Source organism: Gorilla gorilla, chromosome 23, assembly GCF_029281585.2.
Source record: "Gorilla gorilla gorilla isolate KB3781 chromosome 23, NHGRI_mGorGor1-v2.1_pri, whole genome shotgun sequence".
NCBI lineage: Eukaryota > Metazoa > Chordata > Mammalia > Primates > Hominidae > Gorilla > Gorilla gorilla.
Window position 1 is genome coordinate 21,477,926 of NC_086018.1, and position 27,426 is coordinate 21,505,351.

The 27,426-nt window shown below is 49.6% G+C and overlaps 1 protein-coding gene and 1 pseudogene across 1 annotated transcript; one reads left to right on the forward strand and one right to left on the reverse strand.

Moving 5' to 3' along the window:
* Window positions 1-6,277: 6,277 nt before the first annotated feature.
* On the reverse strand, window positions 6,278-13,357 carry LOC101148812 (glutathione S-transferase theta-4). The gene is made up of 5 exons (XM_031005623.2): window positions 13,142-13,357; window positions 11,654-11,741; window positions 9,375-9,525; window positions 7,963-8,139; window positions 6,278-6,614 (listed from the first exon to the last, which is right to left on the reverse strand). Exons 1-5 carry the CDS (start codon window positions 13,263-13,265, stop codon window positions 6,417-6,419), a joined length of 738 nt encoding a protein of 245 aa, XP_030861483.2. The 5' UTR covers window positions 13,266-13,357; the 3' UTR covers window positions 6,278-6,416.
* A 977-nt stretch (window positions 13,358-14,334) lies between these two features.
* Window positions 14,335-14,804, forward strand: LOC101149167 (eukaryotic translation initiation factor 4E-binding protein 1-like; annotated as a pseudogene).
* Window positions 14,805-27,426: the final 12,622 nt, after the last annotated feature.

Consider the following 27,426-nt stretch of genomic DNA (forward strand, 5'->3'; position numbering starts at 1 on the left):
GGACGGAGGCCAGAGAGGAAGGGTGGCTGACTGCCTGCGGGGCTGCCAGCCCCACACCTCATGAAGGAATGAGCTCTCCCTCCCCAGTTGCTGGGGTCATATTTGTTACACTCTAGCTAACGCCTCCCCGAGATGGCTGAGGCCCTGTGAGGCCTATCCAGAGGTTTCCAACAGTGCCTGGCATTGCACAGTAAATTAATCACCATGACACGAGTTTTGCAAAAGAGAAAAGATTTATTCACAGGGCACCAAGCAAGGATGTGGGATAGTAGCTCTCAAATCCACCTTCCCGAAAGCAAGGCTTAGGGATAAGCCTTGCTTCCAAGCAGTAGAGCACAGGCCCCAGCCACGCTCCAGGGGAGGGGACCATACAAGGATGTGAATAACAGTGTCGGCCTTGTGGGCCTACAACGCAGAAGGGCCATGCGCTTGGTTTAAAGCTTTGCTGTTGCCATCTTAACATTCTTAACAATTTAAAAATAAGGGTCCCCACATTTTCATTTATAGCCAGTCCTGTCCAAGGAGTTCAAAGATCTCATGAGGGTGGGCAGGGCACTGTCTGCTCTGGGCAGTGATGGGACCACTAACAGTTGTTCTCCAGTCTCCCAGCCCCTACCCCAGGGCCACACCTTCCCCTGGTCTCTACTATTCCTTTTTTTTTTTTTTTTTTTGAGACAGTGTCTTGCTGTTGCCCAGGCTGGAGTGAGTGCAGTGGTACAAAGTTAGCTTACTGCAGCCTCGACCTGGGCTCAAACAATCCTTCTGCCTCACCCTGCCATGTAGCTCAGACCACATGCGCATGCCACCAATCTGGGCTAATTTTTTGACTTTGCAGAGATGCGGTCGCACTTTGTTTCCCAGGGTGCTCTCGAATTCCTTGGCTCAAGTGATCCTACCACCTCAGCCTCCCAAAGTGCTGGGATTATAGGTGTGATCCACCACCCCTGGCCTCTCACATTCTTGACATTTAAAGTTACCGTCATTGAGAAGGAACATGGGTACACTCCAATTTACTCAAGAAAAAGCTCTTTTCTCCATTGAAGAGATATGTGGCCTAGCTGCTTCATACTCTAGTTGAGGTCTTCTTTTTGTTTCCTTTTTCTTCTTCTCTCTTGTTTTTTAGAGATGAGGTCCTGCTGTGTTGCCCAGGCTGGTCTCAAAGTTCTAGCCTCAAGAGACCCTCCTGCCTTGTCCTCCCAGTGTTGGGATTACGGGTGTGAGCCACTCTGTCCAGCCTCAGACTGTGGTCATTGGATCAGCAGCAGCAGCAGCCTTGCCTGGGAGCTTGTTAGAAATATACTAACAGGCTCCCACCCCCAAACCCAGACCTACTGAATCAGACAGAGTCTGTATTTTCATAAGATCTTCAGGTGATCCAAATGCACCTTAAACTTTGAGGAGCTTAGATCCAGAACCTGGGCTGGAGGCCCCTAGGGGCCACCCTGTTCCTCACAGACTGCAAGGTATGTTTTTTTCTTGCTTCTTCTCTCTGTCCCAATGTCTCCTTCTCTCTGTGTCTGACCGTGAGGACCCTGTGACATCCTCCCAGGGGAGTTTCCACTGCCAAAGGCCTGATTCTCTAGAATCTGATGGGCTCCTCTAGACACCAATCTCTACCTAGGCTCTTGTTGAAGAAGCCAATCAGCTCATTGGTTGGCAATCACGTGATATAAAACATGGCTGCCTTCCAAGCCTTGTGTGTGGACAAGGAGATAGGGACAAGTAGGCATATCATGTTCTGATACCTGGGCCATCGTCTCTCCTAAGGCCCCCAGGATACACGTTTATGGGGAGTTTTCCTCCCTTCCCCCAATATGGTCACTCATAACTTTACACCCAGCAAACAGGAGTGGAAGCTACAGGGTTTCATGTAAACAATAGGCTAGGCTGTGGGGCTGAGTAAAAGGCACTGGACTGTGGTAGGTCTTACTCCAAGATGGCCAAATGGAAGAGCTTTTAGCTTTCTTTGTTTTTGTTTTATATTTTGAGATCTAATGTTCAATTTCTACACTTCAGAATAAAAAGAGCCACAATTTATGATTCATATTTTTTGTAGCTGCTTCCCTATGCTTTTGAACAATGTAATCATATTTTCATGAGATATAATTCCCATACCATAATATCCACCCTTTCAAAGTATACTTTAAAATTCAATTGGTTTAAAGCCAATTCAGTGGTTTTTAGTATATTAACAAAGTTTTGTCACCATCACAGTTATCTAATTCTAGATCATTTTCATCACCCAAAAAGAAATTCTGTACCCAATAAAGAGTCACTCCCCATTTTCCCTCTTCCCCTAGCCCCTGGCTACCATTCATCTACTTTCTACCTCTGTGGATAGGAAGTAGCTGCCTATTCTGGAGATTTCATTCAAATGGAATAATGAAATATGTGGCCTTTTATGACTGGCTTCTTTCATTTAGCATAATGTGGTCAAGGTTCATCCATGTTGTAGCATATAACGGTACTTCATCCCTTCTTATGGCTGAATAATATTCAATTTTATGGACTTTTTAGCAAAACATTCTAATTTTTACTTCTCTACTGTGCTTATTGTTTGTCTTTCTCCACAACAATGTGAGCACTAAAGGCAGACATTTTTGCCTATTTTGTTCACTACTGCTTCCTCTGCACCAAAAGCATTGCCTGGTTGTGGGTACTTTTCTAGTTTTAGGAAGGAGAAGACAAGATATAGGTCCTGACTCTGGTTCTGCCTCTTATTCATATGCTACTCTGAGGATCCTTTCCCCTTGAAGAACTTGTTTCTTCATCTTCAAAATGGGGATAATACTACTACTCATCAGGGTGCTTGTGAGGATTAAACAAGGTAAGAGAAGTAAAATTGCATGTTAGTTATCAGATAGATTTGTGTTCCCATCTAGCTCCAGTGAGGGAGAGGATTTGCTCTAGTCTGTCCCTCTGGGCTCTGGGCTTCTAATGGGCAGACACCTTCCTCCATGATGTTTGTAGCTGTTAAGCCTGGTGTAGTCCCTCAAGACAAGTTTTTTTTTTTTTTTTTGAGTCAGAGTATCGCTCTGTCACCAGGCTGGAGTACAGTGGTGCAATCTTGGCTCACTGCAATCTCTGCTTCCCGGATTCAAGCGATTCTCCTGCCTCAGCCTCCTGAGTAGCTGGGATTACAGGCATACGCCACCACACCCAGCTACTCTTAAGACAAGCTTTTGGAATTGAACTGCTGATGGTCTTCCATGAACAATTCAACAGAAACCCAGTAGCGTACACTTCCTTGTATGCACTTGCTCCCTCTCTTTACATTTATTACACATTTAATGCTACCTAATAATTCCCTATACTTTTACTGTATCCAATCATTCAACAAATTCCAACCGAAATACATAGGAGTGATATTCCAACTTCATCAGACCCTGAGATTCTATTTTTTACATTTCTTCCATGGATTGTTGAATGTTTCCAATGATTGATCCACCTTCCCTTGGCCTTTTCTACATTACAGATTTGGTTGCATGTCCATGTCTATGTTGCCAAACTTGCCTCATAGACCCAGCTTGAACACAAGATGGGTGCTTGCTGAAGAGCACGACTCATTCTGTTGAACCTGCATGTTTTCTCAGGTCAGATTGCTTGGTGATGCTTCTTTAATTTCTTTCAACAGCACATTGTAGTTTGCTGTGTTGAAATGTTGATTTTCTTTGGTTAAATTTATTCTATTTTATTCTTTTTGATGGTATTATAAATGGAAGTGTGGTTTTAATTTTGTTTTTGATCCTTTATTGCAAATGTATACTATTGATTTTTGTGTATTAATCTTGTATCCTGCAACCTTGCTGAACTTATTTTATTTTATTGAGATGGAGTCTCAGTCGGTTACCCAGGCTGGAGTGCAGTGGCATGATCTTGGCACACTGCAACCTCCACCTCCTGGGCTCTAGTGATTCTCCTGCCTCCGCCTCCCGAGTAGCTGGGACTACAGGCATGCGCCACCACGCCCGGCTAATTTTTGTATTTTTAGTAGAGACGGGGTTTCACCATATTGGACAGGCTGGTCTCAAACTCCTGACCTCACGATCTGCCTGCCTCAGCCTCCCAAAGTGCTGGGATTACAGGCATGAGCCACCGTGCCCAGCCTTGAACTTGTTTATTAGCTCTAATGGTTTTTAAGTGAGCTCCTTAAGAATTCCTATAATGTCATCTGTGAATAGAAATGGTTTTACTTCTTTCTGATCTAGATTCCACCTTGTTCCTTTTTCTTGCCTAATTGCCCTAATAAGTAGAAGTAGTGTGAATGAACATTCTTGTCCTGTTCCTGATCTTAGGGGGGAAATGCTCGATCTTTCACAATGAATGAAGTATGGTGTTAGTTATAGGTTCTTCATAGATGCTTTTTGTCAAGTTGAGGAAGTTCCTTTCTCGTCTTCATCTGCTGAGTAATTTTATCGTAAAAGGATGTTAGATTTTGTCAAATGCCTTCTCTGCATTAGGATGATCATGTGACTTTCTATTAACATGGTATGCTACATTGATTGATTTTTGTATGTTGAACCGCATTTGTACTCCTGGGATAAATCCTACCTGGTCAAGGTGTATGATCCTTTTAATATGCTGCTGGATTTGATTTGCTAATATTTTGCTGAGGATTTTTACATCTATATTTATAAGGATATTGCTTTGTAACTTTATTTTCTTGTAATGTCTTTTTCTGTCTTTGGTATCAGAGTAATTCTGGCCTCATAGTATGAGTTGAAAAATATTTCTTCCTGTTCTATTTTTGGAAGAGTTTGTGAAGGCTTTGTGTTAGTTCTTCAAGCTTTTGGTTGAATTCACCAGTGAAGCCATCTGGTCCTGGGCTTTTCTTTGTGGAATTTTTTAAAATAATTAATATTTTAATCTCTTTATTTGTTACCGGTCTATTACAATTTTATCTTTCTTCTTAAGTCAGTTTTGGTAGATTGTATGTTTCTAAAATTTTCCCATTTCATCTAGGTTGTCTAAATTGTCCACATATAATTATTCATAGTATTTCTTTCTAAACTTTTGTATTTCTCTATGACCAATGTGATGTCTCCATTTTCTTTCTTTCTGGTTTCCATTTAGTTTCTTCATTTTTGTTTTTGTTTGTTTTTTGAGATAAGGTTCTTCTATGTTGCTCAGGCTGGAGTGCAGTGGTGCAATCATAGCTCGGTGTAACCTTGAACTCTTGGACTTGAGTGATCCTCCCACCTCAGCCACCCAGTTAGCTAAGACTACAGGCATGCACCACCACACCCAGCTAATTTTTAAAAAATATATATTTTTTAGAAAAAAGTCTCGTTGTGTTACCCAGGCTGGTCTCAATCTCCTGGCCTCAAGTGATCCTTCTGCCTCTGCTTTCCAAAGTGCTGGGATTACAGGTGTGAGCCATTGCACCCAGCCTCCACTTTCTTTCTTGGTGAATAATTTGACCCTTATTTTTTTCACTTGGCTATTCTAAGTAAAGGTTTGCCAATTTTGTTGATCTTTGCAAAGATCCAATTTTTGGTTTTATTGATTTTATTGCTTTTCTATTTTCTATTTCATTTATCTCCATTCTAATCTTTATTATTTCCTGTTATTTCCTGTTTTCTACTGGTGTTGGGTTGAGTTTGCTCTTATTTTTCTAGTTCCTTAAGGTGTAAAGTTAGGTTATTGATTCAAGATCGTTCTTCTTTAACTTATGTGTTTACAGCTATAAATTTTGCTCTTAGCACTGCTTCTGCTGCATCCTATAAATCTGGGCATGTTGTGTTTTCATTTTTATTCGCTCAAGATACTTTTTGATGTCCCTTGTGATTTCGCCTTTAACCCATTGGTTGTTTAAGAGTGTGCTGTTTAATTTCTATGTGCTTGTGAATTTTCTAGTTTTCCTTCTGTTCTTGATTTTTGACTTTATTCCACTGTGTCCAGAGAACATACTTTGTGTGATTTCAATCATCTTAAATTTGAGACTTAGGACCAAATATATGCTCTATACTGGAGAATATTCCATGTGCTCTTTAGAAGAATGCTTATTCTGCTCCTGTCGGGTGGAACGTTCTGTTCATGTCTAGTGTGTGCGATTGGTTTACAGTGCTTTTCAAGTCCCCTATTTCCTTGATGGTCTTCTGTAGTTTTTCTACTACTGAAAGTGGGGTATTGAAGTCACCAACTATTATTACTGACAACGTAATCATATTTAACCCTTTACTTTTAAAATTCTTTTTGGGAACTGGAAGGATCTGTAACCACCACCCACTCCCACGTCAGACCCTATGCATGTGCCAACTGTCTGCTGCTCAGCAGCTGTGATGGTTGTTCCAGTTCTTTATTAGGCAAAGAACAGTTTTTTGTTTTTGTTTTTGTTTTTTTTTAGTATTTCCTTTAAGGAAGGTGGCTCAGATTGCTAAGCCAGCCAGGCCCTGCGGGACAGGCTGCGCCTAGGGTCACCTGCTCTTCTTCAGCAACTCAGAAATATTCTCCTTGACCATTGAATCCAATGTTGAAAAGTCCCAGTCGGCCAACTGCATTAGTCGATCATGGGCCTCCCTAAAGAGGCCAGAGCCGATATTCAGCTCCACTCGCATACGCCACTCAGCTAGCTTGGAGCTGTTGAGGAAGACATTATAGTTGGCTGCCATGGGCTGTGGATAGACAAAGACGAAGATGTGGTCAGCCTGGGGACCAGCCCCACCCGGGTCCTCTCCCATAGCCTCAGGTCCATGCCCCCAACATCTACCTATGCAAAGAATTAGGCTGCTGACCCCCAAGGCCTGAGCAAGGGGTCACAGACTATGTAATAGATGTAGGTGGGGATGGAGGATCCAGAATCCCTCAGAGTCCCTAGTCACTGGTCTTCTTGCTCCAAGCCTTCTGAACCACACTGAGAGGGCTCCTGGCCCAGGCACCTCCCACTTCTCCAGCCTGCGATCTCACATGAATCCTGCCTTCTTCCAGGGAAACCCCTTATCCCAGGTGTGTATATGCGGATGAGGGAGAGAACTCAGGTTTTTTCCTCCATGTTTAGCCTCCCACTGTGATCAAGCTCAGGGGCTAGGATGGGAGACCTGGCGGGCAGTCTACCCTGCAGTTTGGCTGGCTCACTAAGAGTCTACCCTGTAGTTTGGTTTGCACCCAAGATCTTTGGGAAGCCCAAGAAGGGATGCGTGTGGGTGAAATGTAAGAGGTGGGGACGAAGCATATGGCTGAACCCTTGGGGCAGGCCAGAATGATTTTTCCTGGTGCTGGTCTGCCCTGCAAACAGACCAAAGAGACTAATTTTCATATCGGCCAGAGATCTCTGGGATAAGGAAAAGAACACTGCATTTCCTGGTCAATCCACCAGGATCCCAGGTGCCTCCTCCTGGCATATCTCTGGCTGATATGCAAATTAGTCTCTTTGGTCAGTGTGCAGTGCCCTAGCTGGTGTGCAGGATGGCCAGTTGAGACCCTGGCCAGTGTCTTGACAAGCAGAACTGGTCACCCTCCCCTGCATGTAGAGGCCACATAAATGCCCCACACTCAGGTGTGCCTCCAAATGCACAGTGGATGCCCCTCAGACCCAGCCACGAGAGCTGTCCTCCAGAGCTGTCTGTCTGGAGCTCTGGGAAAGAGGCATGGCCAGAAGGACACCCAGGAAGCCAGTGAACATTTCCTGGAGAGTCCAGCAAGAGGAGGAGGTATCTGGGATGCTGGTGGATTGAACAGGAAATGCAGTGTTCTTCTCTATCCCAGGCTCACCCTCCGGGTCCTCCCACACCGAAGAATCTTTGTCAAGTGTGGAGAACTGTGATCCTTCCTGATTCATAATATTCTGTGCTTCCTGTTGCCCCTAGATTGAGTCCAGGCCCCCAGACCTGGTTCCCGCAGCCCCCATGGCAGCTCTGCCTGCCTTTCCCGCCTCACCAGCCTATCCTCAAGTGACGGCCCCATTGGTCACAGAGGGGTCCTACCTCTGCCCAGGGTCTAACCCTCCTCCAATCCACTCCACACCTGCATCATCTCCACCACGGCCACCAAGTCAGCCAGTGAGATTTGGTTCCCGGTGATGAACATCTTATCCTGCAGAAAATACTCCTCGAAGAGCTGCAGGCTGCTCTTCACCTCTTCCACTGCATGCTCCATCTTCTCAGCTGAAACTTCCTCCCCTGTTATCTTTGGGATCAGCAACTGGCCAGGGTTGGGAAGAGGAGGGAAGAGGAGGCTGCACTCCAGGGCCACCTGCCCTGCCAGGTCTCTGTACTGTTGTCTGCTGGATAGATATTGAACACTTCCCAGGATATAAAGCAGTTTCACCTCTTTTAGCAGTTCTGATTGGTGGAAGGTGCCAGGAACCATGTGTTCACAAGGATTTGGGGAGCTCAGCAGGCATAAGTCCTGTGATTGATTAGTGATGCTGGTCACAGGCATAGAATTTGAAGTAGGGACACATGTACTGGTTATTTGTCATCTTCCAGTTTTCTATAGGCCTTTACTCTTTTTTGTTTTTGTTTTTTGAGATGGAGTCTCACTCTCTTGCCCAGGCTGGAGTGCAGTGGCACAATCTTGGCTCACTGCCAACTCCAACTCCTGGGTTCAAGCAATTCTCCTGCTTCAGCCTCCTGAGTAGCTGGGATTACACGTGCCCATCACCACACCCAGCTGATAATTTTGTATTTTTTTTTTTTTTTTTTGAGACAGAGTCTCGCTCTGTCGCCCAGGGTGGAGTGCAGTGGTGCGATCTCGGCTCACTGCAAGCTCCGCCTCCTGGGTTCACGCCATTCTCCTGCCTCAGCCTCCCAAGTAGCTGGGACTACAGGCGCCCACCACCACGCCCGGCTAATTTTTTGTATTTTTAGTAGAGACGGGGTTTCACCGTGTTAGCCAAGATGGTCTCGATCTCCTGACCTCGTGATCCACCCGCCTCAGCCTCCCAAAGTGCTGGGATTATAGGCGTGAGCCACCGCGCCCGGCCGATAATTTTGTATTTTTAGTAGAGACGGTGTTTCACAATGTTGGCAAGGTAGGTCTTGAACTCCTGACCTCAAGTGATCCACCTGCCTTGGCCTCCCAAAGTACTGGGATTACAGTTGTGAGCCACCGTACCCGGCCTTCTATAGGCCTTTTGACGCTGAGATTCTCTAGTTCAGAATGAAATGCTTCGAATGCTGTCCTGGGTGAGTCGTATCAGCCCCTCCTGTATGCCCTTCCCCTTGCCCTAATAAGACTCTTTCACGCCCATCGTTTCAGTCCACACTCCTGACAGCTCTGTAAGGCAGGCAGGAGAAGGAGCTGAGGAAATGAGGCCCAGAGAGGCAGGGAGACTTACTTGAGTTCACCGGCAGTCAGCAGGGCCAGAACTGGCCTCCAGCCTTCCTGACTCCCTTGTGCCCGTGTCCCCAAGCCCCAGAAGTGGCCCTGCTCACCTTGAGCCAGACTATCTTCTTCATGGGCAGCTGAAAGGCCGTGTGTTGCCAAGCCATGAACTCCTCCACACGGGCACGTGTGTGCAGGTCTGGTGGGTACCAGTGTGATGGTGCGCTGTACTTGCGGCACAGGTAGTAAAGGATGGCCACGCTGCAGAAGGGGCCGGTCAGGGGCACTGCCCTTGCCTTCCTCAGTGCCACTACATCAACCACCCCGGTGTGGCCTGGGCCCAACTGCTAGGGCTTCCAGAGCAAAGAGGAGCCCAAACGGCCCCGAGAAAGACCTTCACCAGAGCTGTCTGTCTGACAGTCAGTAAGGGCTGGGAAGGAGCCCTGCAGGGTGAGTAGGAGTTGGGGGCTGGTGGTATAACAAAGAGTAGGCCAGCAAGGGGAACAACACATGTTGAATTGGGATGCTGAGGTGGGAGGATCACTTGAGCCCAGGAATTTGGGGCTACTGTGAGCCAAGATCACACCACTGCACTCCAGCTTGGGTGAAAGAGCAAGATCCTTTTTCAAAAACAAAAAACAGGCCAGGCACGATGGCTCACACCTGTAATCCTGGCACTTTGGGAGGCCAAGGGGGGCAGATCCCTTGAGGCCAGGAGTTGGAGACCAGCCTGGCCAACATGGTGAAACCCTGTCTCTACTAAAATGAAAATACAAAAATTAGCTAGTTGTGGTGGCACACACCTGTAATCCCAGCTACTTGGGAAGCTGAGGCACGGGAGTCACTTGAACCTGGGAGACAGAGGTTGTAGTGAGCCAAGATTGTGCCACTGTACTCCAGCCTGGGCCACAGAGCAAGACTCTGTCTCAAAAAACCAACAAAGAAAAACACATGCTGAAATACGAGGGTAAAGGGAGCAAGGTAAATTTGAAGAAAGGAGAGTAGGGGGGTGCAACTGGAAGAAGGGTGGGGGTGACTGGGGAGTGATGAGGCAGCCAGAGACACTGTGGAGGCCACGGAGGGTAGCCCCTGGAGATGCAGGGAGGTTATGGACTTAATCCTTAAGATTAGGCATTATATAAGCCAGGGCATGAAAGGATCCATCTCTCTGGTGCTGGATGGAGGGTGAGCCCGAGGGGGCAGAATGGACAATGGGGGGGCCAGCAACTATCGGGAAGGTTGTGGTGTCTGGGGATGGTGGAGGCCATGGGGACAGAGGGAAGGGGACGGAGGGGAGACATGCTTCGGAGGGGATGTCCTAGGCCTTGCTGATTGATGGCTGGTGTGGGAACCTCCGCAGGACAAGGGCTCCTTTATCATCACCAACAGCAACCATGCCAAGGTAAAAAGGTCACGGCATGGAGAGAGCTATCGGTTAAAAAGTGGCAGGAGAGACAGCAACTGGCTGCAAGACTCAGAACTTCTTTGGATCCTGATCCAAACAAACTGCCAAGAAAATGTTTAGGAGATAATCAGAGAGTTTTGAACAGGAGCCACATATTAGATGAAATCCAGGAATTACTGTTAATTTTATGAGGTGTCTTAATGGTATCGTAGTGATGCTACGCTCTATCCTAGCCCAGGCTGGAGTGCAGTGGCGCAATCAGAGTTCACTGCAGTCGTGAACTCCTGGCCTCAAGCGATCCTCCCGTGTCAGCCTCTGGAAGTGCTGGGATTATAGGCATGAGCCACCGCGCCCAGCCTGTTGCTTTTTTTTTTTTTTTTTAAAGAACACTTATCTCTAAGAGGTATGTTCCTAAACGTTTATTGATTTATTTACTTACTTATTTTTATTTTTGAGATGGGGTCTCACTCTGTTGCCCAGGCTGAAGTGCAATGGCTCAATCTTTGCTCACTGCAACCTCTGCCTCCCGGGCTCCAGCAATCCCTCCACCTCAGCCTCCTGAGTAGCTGGGACTACAGGTGCGGACCACCATGCTGGCTAACTTTTGTATTTTTTGTAGAGATGGGGTTTTGGCATGTTTTCCAGGCTAGGCTGGTCTTGAACACATGACCTCAGGCCATCCACCCACTTCAGCCTCCCAAAGTGCTGGGATTACAGGCGTGAGCTGGCCCCTAAACATTTATGACTGGAATGATGGGGTGTCTGGGAGGCAGGGGAATAGAAATGATGTAAAATGGACCCGAAGTTGGCAAGAGTCAGAGCTGGGCGATGGGTTTGTGGGGTTCCTTGTGTCCCTCATTAGTTAGTATTCACTCTCCTTGAGTGCACGTGTGAGATTTTCCATGGTAAAACAGACAAATGCTTGCACTGAGCCTCCCAGGAGGAGCAGAGACAGATGGTGCAAGGGCCCTGGGGAAGACTTACCTTTCACTTAAGATAAATTTCCCATCTTTGAGGCTGGGCAGCTTCCTGAGGGGGTTGATGTCAATGTATTCTTTGCTGTGGTGGTGACCTGGGAGGGGCAAAGAAGGTCTGAGGCTGTGGGACTCCAGGGGAGAGAGAACTGAGACTCCCAGAGACACAAATGCCTCACTCTCTATTTTCTCAAGAAGAGAGGACTGAGGCCTGGAGGGACATGGCGGCTCACCCCAGGTCACAGGGCAAGGCAGGTGCAGAACCGGACTGGGATCAGAACTGTTGGCTCCCAGCCTGCTCCACCCTGGATTTGGTGACTCCCGTGCCTCCTACCTGTGTCCCAGGACCAGGACGACCCTTTTGCCCAGAAGCCGGAGGCCTCCAGTGCCCACCCCCAAAGATGGATCTGAGAACACAGCCTTTGAATCACCTGAAGCCCTGAGGGCCTGGGTCCCATCCGCAATCCCAGAACTCTCACTCTGTCCCCACTTTAAGGAAGCCAGGCCCAGCACACAGCTGGACATCCAAAGGGAAGCCTCTCGGACACAATCAGGGTCATCTGAACAGGGAACCTGATGTGGGGGCAGGAACTGAAACTCTTCCTGGACCAGCCGCCTCCAGTTGGAAACATTTCTGGGTGCTCCACTCGCAGCCCGTTCATTTCCACAGCTTCCCTGTCTCTTCCTCTGTGTTCTAGAGGCTTCTGCTTTTGCAGGCTGAGTTTTGGAGTCCCTCTGTGCTCGGGATGGAGTTGGAGCCCACCCCTCTGACCCTCACTCGGGAGCAGTGGAGCCCTGAGCCTTTCTGAACACTGGGGAGGATGGGTGTAGACGGACTGTGCACTTCTGCCCCCTTTGCCAACCTGGTGGGCAGGTGCTGAGTTCACAAGGTCCTAGAATCCCACAAGGAAGCCAGGGTGCCTGGTGGGAGCCCAGGGAGTCCCAGCTGCTGTTCATTCCCCCTTCTCCTCAAAAAGCCTGTTCATCTGTGGCGTGGGGACTGTCATTAGTGGGGAGTGGCTAAGATAGGCTAGACAAGGATGCAGCCTACAAGCCCCGTGGCATCTTTTCCTTCCCTGTGGACCTCTGGGGTGATTCCCTTGTCTCTGTCTCTGCTCCTCAGAAACGCCCCTATCAATCTGAGCGTGGTGGCTCACACCTGTAATCCCAGCACTTTGGAGGCTGAGGCGGGGCAGATCACTTTTGGTCAGGGGTTCGAGACCAGCCTGGCCAACATGGTGAAACTCCATCTCGACTAAAAATACAAAAAATGAGCCGGGCATGGTGGCGTTTGCCTATAAACCCAGCAACTCGGGAGGCTGAGCTGGGAGAATCACTTTAACCCAGTGGAGATTGCAGTGAGCCAAGATAGCACCACTGCACTCCAGCCTGGGTGACAAAGCGAGGCTCTACCAAAAAGAAAAAGAAAGAAAAGCCCCAATCTGTGTGTCCTGCCTCCCCCCAGGACCAGGCCTGCCAGGCAGCAGTGGGAGCTGACCTTTCAACAGATCCACAAACTGAAAGTTGAACTGGATGTCATGCTTCTTCGAGAAGATGTAGACGGCACGGCAGGGTGCTGACAGCAGGTCCATGTAGAGCTCCAGGGCCATGTTGAGACACATGCCGGGCCCCACAGCTGCAGCTGGCCAGCCACAGACCTGGGCCTATGTCTGGCCAGAGTCCCTGGCCCTGTGCCCTCTCCGATCTGGGCCCAGGACCCTGCATTCTGGAACCTCTTGTTTCCCTTTGTGTTGTCATAAGGCCAGGAAGCCTGCAATTCTCACAGCAGCAAGGATTCTAAGGAGGCCCAGGAGTAGGCTGGCAGAGGCCCGTGGCAAAGGTGTGGCAGCCGTGACCCTACTCTCCCCCTCTCACGTGTGTCTGTGCCCCGTGGCGCCACCTCACAGACACCCTGTCTGAGAAGGGATTATGCCTGGGAATTCCCAGGGCTGGACTTTGATTGCAAAATCTGACGAAAGGGGCTTTGCAGGGTCCAGAATGAGGAGGAGGCAATGAGAATTATCCCTGGAGGATTCTGGAAGTAGAGGCTGGGAGCATCCACAGGTGAATTGAGTCTGAACTATGACTAGAAAGGAATTGGGAGAAAGAGACACAGGAACCTGGGAGCTTCGGGAGCAGTGGGGACACCATCACCAGGAAGTCAGGGGGCACTTGGCAATAAAAGTCGCAGATGCAATAAAACTTTTAACATATTGTTGTATAATGTACAATAATGTAATAAAAATACACCCCCTATACGTTATTGTTCCAACTCTAGCTCTATCTATTGTCCTCCTCATATGAATCCCTCTCCCCATACTCCACTCTCTGGTTAATCTTAACTAGGCCTCCTGTTTATATTAGCCACATCAAGCCTAGCTGTCTACTCTATCCTGTGATCAGGATGAGCATCTAATTTGAAATATGCACTCATTGGTGCACTATGTACAGTGGCCCAAACAATCTCATATGAAGTCACTCTAGCTGTTATCCTCCTATCAGTCCTATTAATAAGTGGTTCATTTAATTTGTATATACTCATTGGAACAGAAGAATTTCTCTGGCTGCTCCTACCATCATCATGACCTCTGGCCATAATATGACTTATTTCCACACTAGCAGAAACCAGCCGAGCCTCTTTAGACCTAACAGAGGGGGAATCAGAATTAGTCTCGGGCTTTAACGTCAAATATGCTGTAGGCCCATTTGCCCTGTTCTTTATAGCAGACTATATAAATATCATTATAATAAATGCCCTGAAGGCCGCAAGAGGTTCGCCGGTGCAGTGCACAGGAGACCATATCTGGGGACAGCAGCTGCAGCAGACCCCAAGCTGGGCCATCCCCGCCACTTGCCAGGTGGTGCTCGGCGAAGGCAAGCAGCTCCCACCCGCCCGGGGAATACAGCGCGACCGCCGGCGGCATGCTCTTCAGCACCACCCCAGGAGGTACCAGGATCATCTACCACTGGAAATTCCTGATGGAGTGTTGAAACTTACCCGTGACCAAAACACTCCCAAGGGATCTGCCCACCATTCCCGGGGTCGCCAGCCCTGCCAGTGATGATCCCCCCAAAGGAAGCCAGCCAGAGCCACCTGAGCAATAGTCCAGAAGATAAGCAGGGCGGGCAGTGAAGAAGCACAGTTTGAGATGGACATTTAAAGCACCAGCCATCGCTTGGAGCACCGCCAAGGGACCCCTCAGGCCCTTCCTGGAGGAGTCCCACCAGCCAGGCCTTATGAAAGCGATCATACTAGGCAGGCATTGGTGTGGGGCCAGTCACCCCAGCCCTCTCTCCCTCACTCACGGCACCTGCCCCCTCCTCTTTGTGAACACCAGCAGGTACCTCCCTGTGCCTCCGCTGATGCAGGAGCAGCTGCCCCAAGGGGAGTAACCCCTGCCAGCACACCCTGCAGCTGAGGGCCAGGAAGTGGACAAGAATGAACCCTTTCTTCCAAATGATCAGCTCTTCCAGCCCCTGCTGGGGGCCCCACGACCCCTTCCTTAGGTTGACGTGCCTGGGAAAGCTCACCTCCCCCTCCTTCCCTAAGAGAGGAAATAAAAGCCACCTTCGCCCTAGGGCAAAAAATAAATAAATAATAAATCCCGTAATCACTATTGTCTTCCTAGGAGCACTGCATGACATATATATACCAGAACTCTATACCACAAATTTCGTCACCCAAACTCTCATTTTAACAAGTCTTTTTTTATGAATTCGAACATCATATTCCTGATTCCATTATGATCAGCTCATATATCTCCTTGAAAAAATTTTCTACCACTCACACTAGTACTTTCATATGACATATCTTCATGCCAGTCCTAACCTCCAGCATCCCACCCCAAACATAAGAAATATGTCTCACAAAAGAGTTACTTTGATAGAATAAATTACAGAGGTTTAAACCCTTTTGTTTCTAGAATTATAGGAATTGAACCTACCCATGAGAATCCAAAATTCTCCGTGCTACATAATACACCACATCCTATCACACCCCATAGTAAGGACAGCTAAGTAAGCTATTGGGCCCATACCCTGAAAATGTTGGTTATACCCTTCTTATTCTAATTAATCCTCCAGTGTATGCCATGCAGAGGAGCCCAGAAACTTCCTGGCCTGGGTTGGGGCTGCAGTGGCCAGACTGTGCACCTGATGGCCCAGGAAGGTAACTAGAGCCCCACGTAGAGGACTGAGTGCCACTCACTCTATGCTTTGTGATTTAATAGGTCTAGGCTCAGAAATGGGACTGATCCCACTTCCAGTGACAGAGTAAGCCTGGAGACAAGTGAAGAGCATGCAGTGTGTTTATTGCAGACAGCAGGGTGCAGTGCAGTGGGCTGTACCCGCTCAGTGGAGCCACTCCTGCAGCAACTGCACCTGCTTCTGGGCCAGCTGGGGGTCCTGCCGAGCTTCACTGTGGTTCAGAGGCTGGAGTATGAGCTTGTGGGCCTCCAGGAAGAGCTCAGTACCAAGGGCAGCCTTCACATGGGCCCGCCACATTGCCCGCCGGGGCCAGTCTTGGAAGAGGTCGCAGCCAATGGCAGTGGGCTGGGAAGACAGGGCAGCTGGGGTTGGGGCTCAGCCCCATGCCCAGAGTCCCCCCAGAGGGCAGGTGGGTAGGAAAGCTTCACCTGCATCACCTCCGTCAGCACCAAGTCTTCCAGGGAGATCTGCTCCATTGCCAGGAAGGGCCTGGCCACCAGCACCCCCCTATCCAGGTGCTGCAGAGCTGGCATCAGCCTCCCCAACAGCCGCTCCAGCTGTGCAGCATCTGCAGGCTGTCCGGAGAAGTGAGGCAGGAGAGACTGGGCTGGGAGGAGAGGACCAACTTAACCCAGACTCTTGGAAGCCTCTTGGGCCTCCTCTCCATCCCTTCCCGGCTGCCATTCATTAGTGATGTCCTCTGGGGCTCTGTGTTCAGAAGGTTTCTAAGAATTCATTCAGGCTTAGTGGAAGGAGTACTGTGATAGATTAGTTATGTCTGCTGAGGGCAGTGGAAGTGAAGCTAATATGTAATATGTACCAACTGGTGCCTTCCATCTCTGGGGGTCCAGGCCCCTGCCCCAGCCTGCATGACAGGGCCTAGGAAGCTCATCTTGCACAGGTAGACATTGGTGGCAGGCAGCTGGATGGTGACATGCTTCCACGCCAAGTACTCATCCACGCAGGTGTGGGCTTGCAGCTCAGATGGGTACCAGTGTCCCTGTATCTGGTACTTTCGACTCAGGTATAAAACGATGACCACGCTGTGGGCAAGGGATGTCAGAGATCTTTTCTCCAGCCTGTCAGGGCCAGGTGGCTTCATTGCTCATACTCAGGGTGATTTGACCAGGTTTTCTCCCCACCTTCACCTTCAGGGGAGGACCTCCCCTATACTGCAACTCCCTCCAGGCAGTATCTCCCCACGACCAAACCACTCTGTTTCTCCATTTCCAACTCTGATCCTCCCTGGGCCCATGTTTCCACCTCCCCTCCCAGTTACCATACCATCCTGCCCTCTGTGCCCAGGCCCCACTCCCTGGCATCAGGGTCCCCATTCAGAGTGAGAGAGGCAGGCCTGCCGTGTGGGCCCTGCCCAAAAGGTCTCCAAGTTCCCTTCCTAGTGCCCCAGAGCACTAGATGCCCATTTTCCATCCTCGGGTAAGCCCTGGGAGGTGGATACATTATTCCCCCCATTTTACAGAGGAGAAACCTGGCACACGAAGTTCTGTGATTTGCCCAAGGGCACAGAGTGAGGAAGTGGTGAGCTGGGATTGAATGTGGAGTCTCCCCTGGGTCTGCCCAGCTCCTAGGACTCTGAAAGGATGAGCTGGGGACATTTGGGGAGGAGCCAGCCTCAAGCCTGAGCCTAGCCCGCTGGCTTCAGGTTGTCCAGGTTTATCTGGGTGACCTACGTCCTTTCCCCACCTGGGCAGCTCCAGCTGGCTCAGACTCTAGCCAGGTTCCAGTCTCCAGCTTTAGCCCAAAGGTGCCCCTGGGTCCAGCCTCTGCATCAGAGCTACACAAGCTGAAATGAGGAAGGGGCCACAGTGATTTGGAAAGATCTGCAAGCCAGGGGAAGACCTCCCCTCTCGCCTCTGCCTCCCCCTACAACTCTGAGCCCCAGAACCCAGGCAGATCCTGGCTCTGACCCTGGGTGGGCACCAGGTCACCATTACCTCTCTGCTAGTAGGAAGTCGCCATCTCTGAGGGCAGGCACCTTCCCCAGGGGGTTCACCTTCAGGAACTCAGGCTTCAGGTGCTCCCCTGGTGGGCAGAAAGGAGAGAAGGCTCAGTGTAGGGCCTGGTCCTTGGCACCCACTCCATGGGGCCCAGCCCAGCCACCTGGCTCACCCCAAGCCAACTCCACTGTCTGCAGCTGAAAAGGGATGTCATTCTGCCTGGCAAAAGTGGATAGCATGGCAGGGGGCCGAGTGCATGTCTAGGAACAGCTTGGGCCCCACTGCTGCTCCTCCCACCTGCCCTCCCCAGAGGTCTGTACCTCCAGGAGTTGCTCAGCCCTTCTCGGCCAGTGCCTTCCCCCAAAATGGGGCCAGAACTCTGTACTCCTTCTGAAGCCTATTCCCTCCATGACTGGCTGGGAGGCCTGCCAAGCCCCTCTCCCCTTTTCTCCACCTCTGTAGAGTGGAGGCAGGGGTGGCCAGTGTCCCTTTGGGGGTTTCAGATAGAAACTCAATGACAATTGGCTTAGGCAAAACAAACAAACAAACAAACAAACAAACAAACAAAGGGAGTGGGGTGGGTGGGGAGATTTCTCAGAAAACTTCTCCAGTCATAGGAGGGGAGGGGTGTAGAAGCCACTAAGAGAACTGGAATCAGAACCTGTTTCTGTCTCCCCACTTTTCCTCCCCTCTCCTCCTCTCCCCTCCCCTCCCCTCCTCTCCCATCCCCTCCCTTCCCTTTCCTTCCTTCCCTTCCTCCTTTCCTCCCTTCTTTCTTTGAGACATGATCTCTGTCTCCCTACACTTTTTTCTTTTAATTCTCTGTCCTTTCTTGACATGGAATCTTGCTCTGTCACCCAGCCTGGAGTTCAGTGGCATGATCATGGCTTACTGCAATCTCCAAGTCCTGTGCTCCAGCAGTCATTCCACTACAGCCTCTGGAGTACCTAGGACTACAGGTGCACATGACCATACCCCACTAATTAAAAAAACAAAAACTAAAACTAAAAAACCCTTGGGCCTGGCAGGGCGGCTCATGCCTACAATCCCAGCCCTTTGGGAGGCCAAGATGGGCTGATCACATGAGCCCAGGACCTCAAGATGAGCCTGGGCAACGTGCCGAAACCCAGTCTCTACAAAAAATACAAAAATCAGCTGGGCATGGTGGCGCATACCTGTAGTCCCAGCTACTCAAGAGACTGAGGTGGCAGGATCACTTGAGCCCAGGAGGCAGAGGTTGCAGTGAGCCAAGATCACGCCACTGTGCTCCAGCCTAGGCAACAGAGCCAGACTCTGTCTCAAAAAAAAAAAAGAGAGAGAGAGATAGGGTCTCACTATGTTGTCCAAGCTGATCTCAAACTCCCGGCCAAAAGTGATCCTTGGGTCTCAGCCTCCCGAGCTGACTAGCTGGGATTGCAGGTGTGGGCCACCACGCCCTGTTATCACTCCCTTTCTCTGAGTCAGCTTTTCTCTCTCAGACTAGCCTACTCCATGAACTCAGGAAATGTCACTACAGGTGGCCCCAGCTCCCATTTACCTCCCCATAGGGAGCTCCTCTCTCCAGTTCCAATTTCAAAACTCCCAAGGAAGCATTCTGGTTCACTTGCATGGGCCACTGGCCAGAGGGATGGGATACTCTGAAAGATTCAGCTAGAGTCCCGGCCTGGCCCTGGACCATCGCTGTGCCCCCTGGTGAGATGCCAGGGCTGGGATTCAGGGAGAAGAAAGGAGGTTCCCGGACAGTCATTCCTGCCTCCTGCGGCTCGGGGCTCCCTGCCCCCATCCTGTGCATGAAAGGGGAGCTCCCGCTGTCTGGCAGCAGCTGCTCTGCAGGGGACAGTCTGGACAGTACAAAGTTCATCCTTAACCGCAGCCTTCCTGTCAAGGTTCCCACAAGTCTGGGACACCTGCAAGTGTCACATCCCGCTGGGTGAAAGTCTGAGATCCCTTTTAGAGGATCCCATTCGCTCCCTCCCTTCTGCCACCTTCCAGCTCCGAGAAACAGAGCTCTGAATGAACCCTCAGATGTCCATGTGCTGGGGCCTTTCCAGGACGGCGGGGCGCAGTCCTTTCTGGGTCGGGGTGATGCCTGGAAACATGTAAGGTCCCTGGCACCGGGACCCCTCCCAGTTTCAAGCGATTCTCCTGCCTCAGTCTCCCGAGTAGCTGGGATTACAGGCGCCCACCACTGCACCCAGCTAATTTTTTGTGTTTTTAGTAGAGATGGGGTTTCACCGTGTTAGCCAGGATGGTCTCGATCTCCTGACCTCGTGACCAGCCCGCCTCAGCCTCCCAAAGTGCTGGGATTACAGGCGTGAGCCACCACGCTGGGCCAATTTTTGTATTTTCAGTAGAGACAGGGTTTTACCATATTGGCCAGGTTGGTCTCGAACTCCTGACCTCAGGTGATCTGCCTGCATTGGCCTCCCAAAGTGCTGGGATTACAGGTGTGAGCCACCAAGCCCGGTGGTAATTTATAAGGAATGGACATTTGTTGGCTCATGATCCTGAAGGCTGGAAAGTCCAAGATTGAGGGGCCATCATCTGGCATACTTGAGGTCAGGAGCTAATGAATGACACCTGATGGGGGCAGAGAGTGGGTCAGTCTATGGCTCCTGCCTACTGCCAACTACTCTCTGATGGCCAATCACTCTCCAGATGGCTCTCCTCACCTGGACCCACAGGGGTACACCAAAGGTGCCACGGATGCAGTCGGCATGCCAGCCCAGGTACTCATGAACACAGGCACGAGCCTGCAGGTCAGATGGATACCAGTGGTCCGATGTCTGGTACTTACAGCTCAGGTAAATCAGGATGGCTGAGCTGGTAACAAATGGGCAGTGGCTATAAGGACACTGGCACCAGGCATTTACCCCTAGCTGCTCCCATCCGCCAGTGGGGCCCAGGGGCTTCTCTGCATTTGAAGGACTGCCTTCCAGCCTCGCCCTCCATCTCCAGCTCCCCAACACCACCCCCTCCTCCTACGAGTCTCCTCCTGTCTTTGTTGCCTTGGGCACCGACTCTTGGCTGGACCTTCTGCTTTGCACTTTGACACCCTCATCTCTGTGATATGCCAGCAGCTGCCCTGTGAGGTAGAGACTCCTGTTACCCTTTTAGCACAAGAGAAAACTCAAGGTCAGAATGGTCAAGTGACTTGTCTGAGGCGGTGCAGCTCAGAATAGGCTCCCTGGACCCCTGGCACCCTGCGTGGGGCTGGCACACAGTGGATGCTCTGTGGAGTCCCTTGCATGTCCATGCGCTTGGGTCAGGGATCATGAGGGGAGGAATGTCTTTGGCCCCCCTCTGACAGGCACCCAGCCATCACTTCTGCAGCCACCTGACCTCTTGTCCTTTTCCTGCCCAGCAGCTGGACCTCACCATGAGCTGTGCCCTTGGGCCATGGCATTGGCCTCTAGGCCCGGCCTGGGCAGATTGGGGTAGTCTGCGACAAGTCACTAGAGGCTCTTTTCAGCTGGCATTTGTTGAACAAATGCGCAACAGTGGAAAAATGTTCCCTTGTCTTCTCTTCTAATACCCTTCAGTCTGGGAGTGGAGAGGCCCTGTGGCTCAGAAAAGGCTGAAGATGAGAGGTGGGGGGACATGCTCTGTCAGCCCCTGCTCATCCCGGACACACCCCAAGCTGCACCTTCTCCCCAGATCCCTCTCCTTTATTTCTTTCCTTTTTTTTTTTTTTTTTTGAGACGGAGTCTCACTCTGTTGCCCAGGCTGGAGTGCAGTGGCACGATCTCTGCTCATTGCAAGCTCCACCTCCCAGGTTCACGCCATTCTCCTGCCTCAGCCTCCTGAGTAGCTGGGACTACAGGCGCAAGCCACCATGCCCAGCTAATTTTATTTTTGTATTTTTAGTAGACGGGGTTTCACCATGTTAGGTAGGATGGTCTCGATCTTCTGACCTCGTGATCCGCCCACCTCGGCCTCCCAAAGTGCTAGTATTACAGGCTTGAGCCTCCGCGCCCGGCCTCTGAATTCTTTTTCAGGTAAATCAGGGATTTCTTCTTGGTTTGGATCCGTTGCTGGTGAACTAGTGTGATATTTGGGGGTGTTGACGACCCTTGTTTTGTCATGTTACCACAGTTGGTTTTCTGGTTCCTTCTCATTGGCGTAGGCTCTGTCAGAGGGAAGGTATAGGGCTGAAGGTTGTTAAGATTTTTTTTGTCCCAGGGCTGTTCCCTTGATGTAGTCTCTCCCCCTTTTCCTGTGGATGTGGCTTCCTGTGAGCCAAACTGCAGTGATTGTTGTTTCTCTTCTGGGTCTAGCTGCCCAGTGAGTCTACTCAACTCCGGGCTGGTACTGGGGGTTGTCTGCACAGAGTCCTGTGATGTGAACCATCTATGGGTCTCTCAGCCATGGATACCAGCACCTATTCTGGTGGAGGCGGCGGACGGTGCAGTGCACTCCGTGAGCTTTGGTGGTTTAATGCTCTATTTTTGTGCTGGTTGGCCTCCTGCCAGGAGGTGGCTCTCTCCAGAAAGCATCAACTGTAGTAGTGTGGAGAGGGGCCAGTGGTGGGTGGGGCCCTAGGACTCCCAAGATTATGCGTCCTTTGTCTACCACTACTAGGGTGGGTAGGAAAGGACCCTCAGGTGAGGACGGGGCTAGGCATGTCTGAGATCAGACTCTCCTTGGGCAGGTGTTGCTGTAGCTGCTGTGGAGGATGGGGGTGAGATGCCCAGGTCATTGGAGTTGTGTGCCTAGGAGAATTATGGCTGCCTCTGCTGAGTCATGCAGGTTGTCAGGGAAGTGGGGGAAAGCCAGAAGTCACAGGCCTCATCCAGCTCCCATGCAAACTGAAGGGGCAGTCTCACTCCCACCATGTCCTGCAAACAGCCCTCCATCTGGAAACAGCAAACAGTGTGTTTCCAGATGGAGGGCCAGACGAATTGAAAACTTGCCTGAGGCTTTCCACCTCCCAGCTGCCAAAGAAAAGGGCTTTAGTTCTTCCTCCGCCTGTGAAATCTGCAAGCCAGATTCACACCCTCCCCTGGGTTCTGGCCCAGAGGCTTCTCACCCCATTCAAATTGTTACAAAGTTCAGCTAGAGAATTCCTTCTCCCTGTGGAGCTGTGGAGTTTTACCCCTTGCTTTCTGGCCACCCTCCTGATGGATCCCTGTGGTGTCAGGCAGGAATGGGCTGCTTGGGGATCCAGTGAGCTCCCAGGGCCTTTCTGCTGCTTCCTCTGACCCTGTATTTTGCTCGGCTCAGTTCTGTAACTTGACTCAGCTCCAGGAAAAGTCGGAAACTTCCATAAACAGGCCTTCAGCTTCTCCAGTGGGGGTGTGTGCTCAGGAAAGGAGGGTCTCCCTTTCCCACTTCCACAGCTGGGGCACTCACAGTATTTGGGGTGTCTCCCGGGCCCTGCAGGAGCAAGTCTGCTTCCTTCAGAGGGTCTATGGATCCTCTCAGGATTGCTGGTTTGTTCTTTCAGTGGATATGGAGCTAAAATTCACAGTGCAAGCCTCCACATGCTGCTCTGTCCGGAGCTGCAATCTGGCTATGCCTCCCGTCTGCCATGATCCCGAAATCCCTCCCCAATTTTTATATTTTTAGTAGAGTCGGGGTTTTGCCATGTTGACCAGGCTGGTATTGAACTTCTGACCTCAAGTTATCTGCCCATCTCAGCCTCCCAAAGTGTTGGTGTACCAGGACAAGCTGCAGACAAAACCTCTCAGACACCAAGTTAAAGAAGGAAGGGCTTTATTCGGCCGGGAACTTCAGCAAGACTCATGTCTCCAACAACCGAGCTCCCCGAGTGAGCAATTCTTGTCCCTTTTAAGGGCTTACAATTCTAAGGGGGTCTGTGTGAGAGGGTCGTGATCAATTGAGCAAGCAGGGGGTACACGACTGGGGGCTGCATGCACCAGTAATTAGAATGGAACAGAACAGGACAGGGATTTTCACAATGCTTTTCCATACAATGTCTGGAGTCTATAGATAACATAACTGGTTAGGTCAGGGGTGGATCTTTAACCAAGCCCAAGGTGCAGAGCCGGGCTGTCTGCCTGTGGATTTCATTTCTGCCTTTTAGTTTTTACCTCTTTCTTTGGAGGCAGAAATTGGGCATAAGACAATATGAGGGGTGGTCTCCTACCTTATTGGGATTACAGGTGTGAGCCACCGTGCCCAGCCAAGACCCTGAATTTAAATCCTGACTCTGTCATTCATTAGCTCCTGACCTCAAGTATGCCATTAACTACTTTGAGTCCTGGTATCCTTGCTGTCAAATGAGATGAGAGTTCTGACACTTATAGGTCCACTGTAAGACATAATTTTTAAAATATTTGTAAAAACTGGGCCGGGCATGGTGGCTCATACCTGTAATCCCAATACTTTGGGAGGTCAAGGCAGGCAGACTGCTTGAGCCCAGGAGTTTGAGACCAGCCTGGGCAACATGATGAAACCCCGTCTTTACCAAAAATTCAAAAAAACTTAGCTAGGCATTGGCACGTGTCTGTTAGTCCCAACTGCTCAGGAGGCTGAAGCGGGAGGATCACTGGAGCCCAGGAGGCAGAGGTTGCAGTGAGCTGAGATTGGGCCACTGCACTCCAGCCTGGCAGAGTGAGACCCCGTCTCTACAAAAATGTAAAATAAACTTAAAAAATGTCAAAGCATGATAAAGTACAGGACGTAAAGACCATGATTAATCTAACACCCATCACTCCAATCTTTGCCTCTGTTCTGGCATTCCCCTATGTGTCTTCGCATCACCCTCCTTCTGGGTGACTCCTTTATGTTGTATTTTTTTGTTTGGTTTGGTTTTGTTTGTTTGTTTTGAGACAGAGTCTTGCTCTGTTGCCCAGGCTGGAGTGTAGTGGTGTGATCTTGGCTCACTGCTACCTCTGCCTCCCAAGTTCGTGCCTCAGCCTCCCGAGTAGTCGGGATTACAGGCATGCGCCACCATGCCCTGCTAATTTTTGTATTTTTAGTAGAGACGGGGTTTTGCCATGTTGGCCAGGCTGGTCTTAGACTCCTGGCTCAAGTGACCTGCCCACCTCAGCCTCCTAAAGTGTTGGGACTACAGGCATGAGCCACCGCGCCCGGCCACCCCACTCATTTTGAATGTAAGTAGACTACCAATTCTGAAATGGGTTTTGAGCAGTAGCAACATTGACACAAATTTATAATATTTTCAAGAAGATATTTCCTTCAATATGTAAAATGCAACAGATATCATTTGCAATCATACATATGTACATATATACATACACACATATAATACATATATCTCACCACGGAATAAGTCTGAGCTGAAACATGCATTACTTAAAAAAGAAAAAACTTATAGACAGGATCTTGCTCTGTCATCCAGGCTGAAGTACAGTGGCACGATTGTGGCTCACTGCAGCCTTGACCTCCTGGGCTCAAGTGATCCTCCCACCTCAGCCTCCCAAGTAGCTGGGACTACAGGCATGAGCTACCTCACCTGGCCTGCATGATCTTTATGAAGAATGTCATAGAAAGTTTTAGAAAGCGATTAAAGTTCACCTAAACAAGCAGGGATCTATGCTGTATGCCATGCTATTATTGGGGAGGAAAAAAATTCTCCTCTACATTCCTAGGGTCTCTGGAGATCTGGGCCTAAGAATAAAACTGAAATAAGACAGATTAACAGAAGAAAATCATTTAAGTTTTGCTAAATTTTCAGTGTACATGGGTACTTTCACAAGAGAATGAAGGCCTAAAGAAGTGACTAAAGTAGAAAAACAATACTTTTTTTTTTTTTAAGACAAGGACGGGTGCGGTGGCTCATGCCTATAATCCCAGCACTTTGGGAGGCCAAGGTGGGCAGATCACAAGTTCAGGAGATTGAGACCATCCTGGCTAAATCGGTGAAACCCCATCTCTACTAAAAATACAAAAAAATTAGCCAGGTGCGGTGGCGGGCACCTGTAGTCCCAGCTACTCAGGAGGCTGAGGCAGGAGAATGGCATGAACCCAGGAGGCGGAGCTTGCAGTGAGTGGAGATCGCGCCACTGCACTCCAACCTGGGCGACAGAGCAAGACTCTGCCTCAAAAAAAAAAAAAAAAAAAAAAAAAAAGACAAGACAAAGGGGTTTGGATTATAGGCAGTAAATTGTGGAGAAGGGAGTAGGACATACATGCGGGGCAAAATTAGAAGATAAGGATTATTTTTAGTCGTGTGTTTATACAGATCCATTGGAACCTTGATTCACAGTCACTTGTGATGACAATGTTCTTTTCTTCCTGGTAAAGGGAGGGTGCTTTCTTATGGGAAATTGTGTGGCCTATTCTTAGATAGAAAAGGGCAGGTCAGAGAGTCTTTCCTGCATGTGCTATTTCTCAAGTGCCTTCAACTCAAAATAATTAATACTCCAAAGCAGCATATTTGGGGTGACATGTCTTTAATTCCTTCATTTCCCCTGCTGCAGACTTTCCTAGAAGTTTCAGATATTCAAAGCTGAGTTGGTGGCTATGGAGATAAGAGCCAGATTCATAACGAGGGATCTACAAACGGGGATAAGAACATAGATAAGAATAGGAATGAATAAGCTGAAAGGAACAGGTCTGAGCACATTTCCCCATATCCTATTAAACACACATCCCATTGCTGGGACAAGGTCAGTACAGCAGAATGAATGCACCTCTTTTGTTTGATGGAGAGTGTTTAGCTTGTTCTTTAACAGGTGCAGCTTAGGCACTATTTGTCCCAATGGATTTACACAGACCAGCCTTATCCACCAATGATCACACAAACTCCTCCTTTTGAGGCTGTCAGTGTGTGCAGGGTGCAACAATTTTGGAATACAGCAGAAGCTAAGCTATTAACTTCTTTTGTTGTTGTTGCTGTTGTTGTTTTGAGACAGAATCTCGCTTTGTTGAGTGCAGGCTGGAGTGCAGTGGTGCGATCATGGCTCGCTGCATCCCCGGCCTCCTGGGCTCAAGTGATCCTCCCACCTCAGCCCTCAGAGTAGCTGGAACTACTACTATGCCCTGCTAATTTTTAAACTTTTTGTAGAGACAGTCTCACTATGCTGCCCAGGCTGGCCTCGAACTTCTGGGCTCAAGTGATCCTCCCTCCTCAGACTTCCAAAGTGCTGGGATTAGAGGCCTCAGCCACCATGCCCAGATTGCTTTGACATCTTGAGGCCTTACTGATCCAGGAGAGACTGCCCCTCCCTGGGCCAGCTAATTCCTACAGAGAATAAATGATTTGCTTATGGTGTGCCTTTGATGGGCCAATCAACCGATTCGTATCTCCAACATAACTTTACCAGCCACCTTTCAGCAGGTTCCTGCCCCAAATCACTCCAGGGACAGGTACCAGGTAACAAGGGACCACTCCTATAACCCAGAGCCCATCACAATTATTCAAACTAGCCAGTCCTAAGTCTGTTTACCCTGTCTTGCCTTCTTGCAAAAAACACAGTAAAGCCTTTTGTCCACCTTTTGCCCTCACTCATTCCGCCACCTGACTGACCCTGGTGCTTCCCCATGGCCCTGCATGTGTGGCATGTCCCCCCTATTGTCTTGGGAACTGTGAGTAACAAACTATCTTTTAAATGGCTATCACCTCTCATCTGTGGCCTCACCATACCTGAATAAAGCCAAAATCCCAGGTACATTTTAAAACAAGTCTACA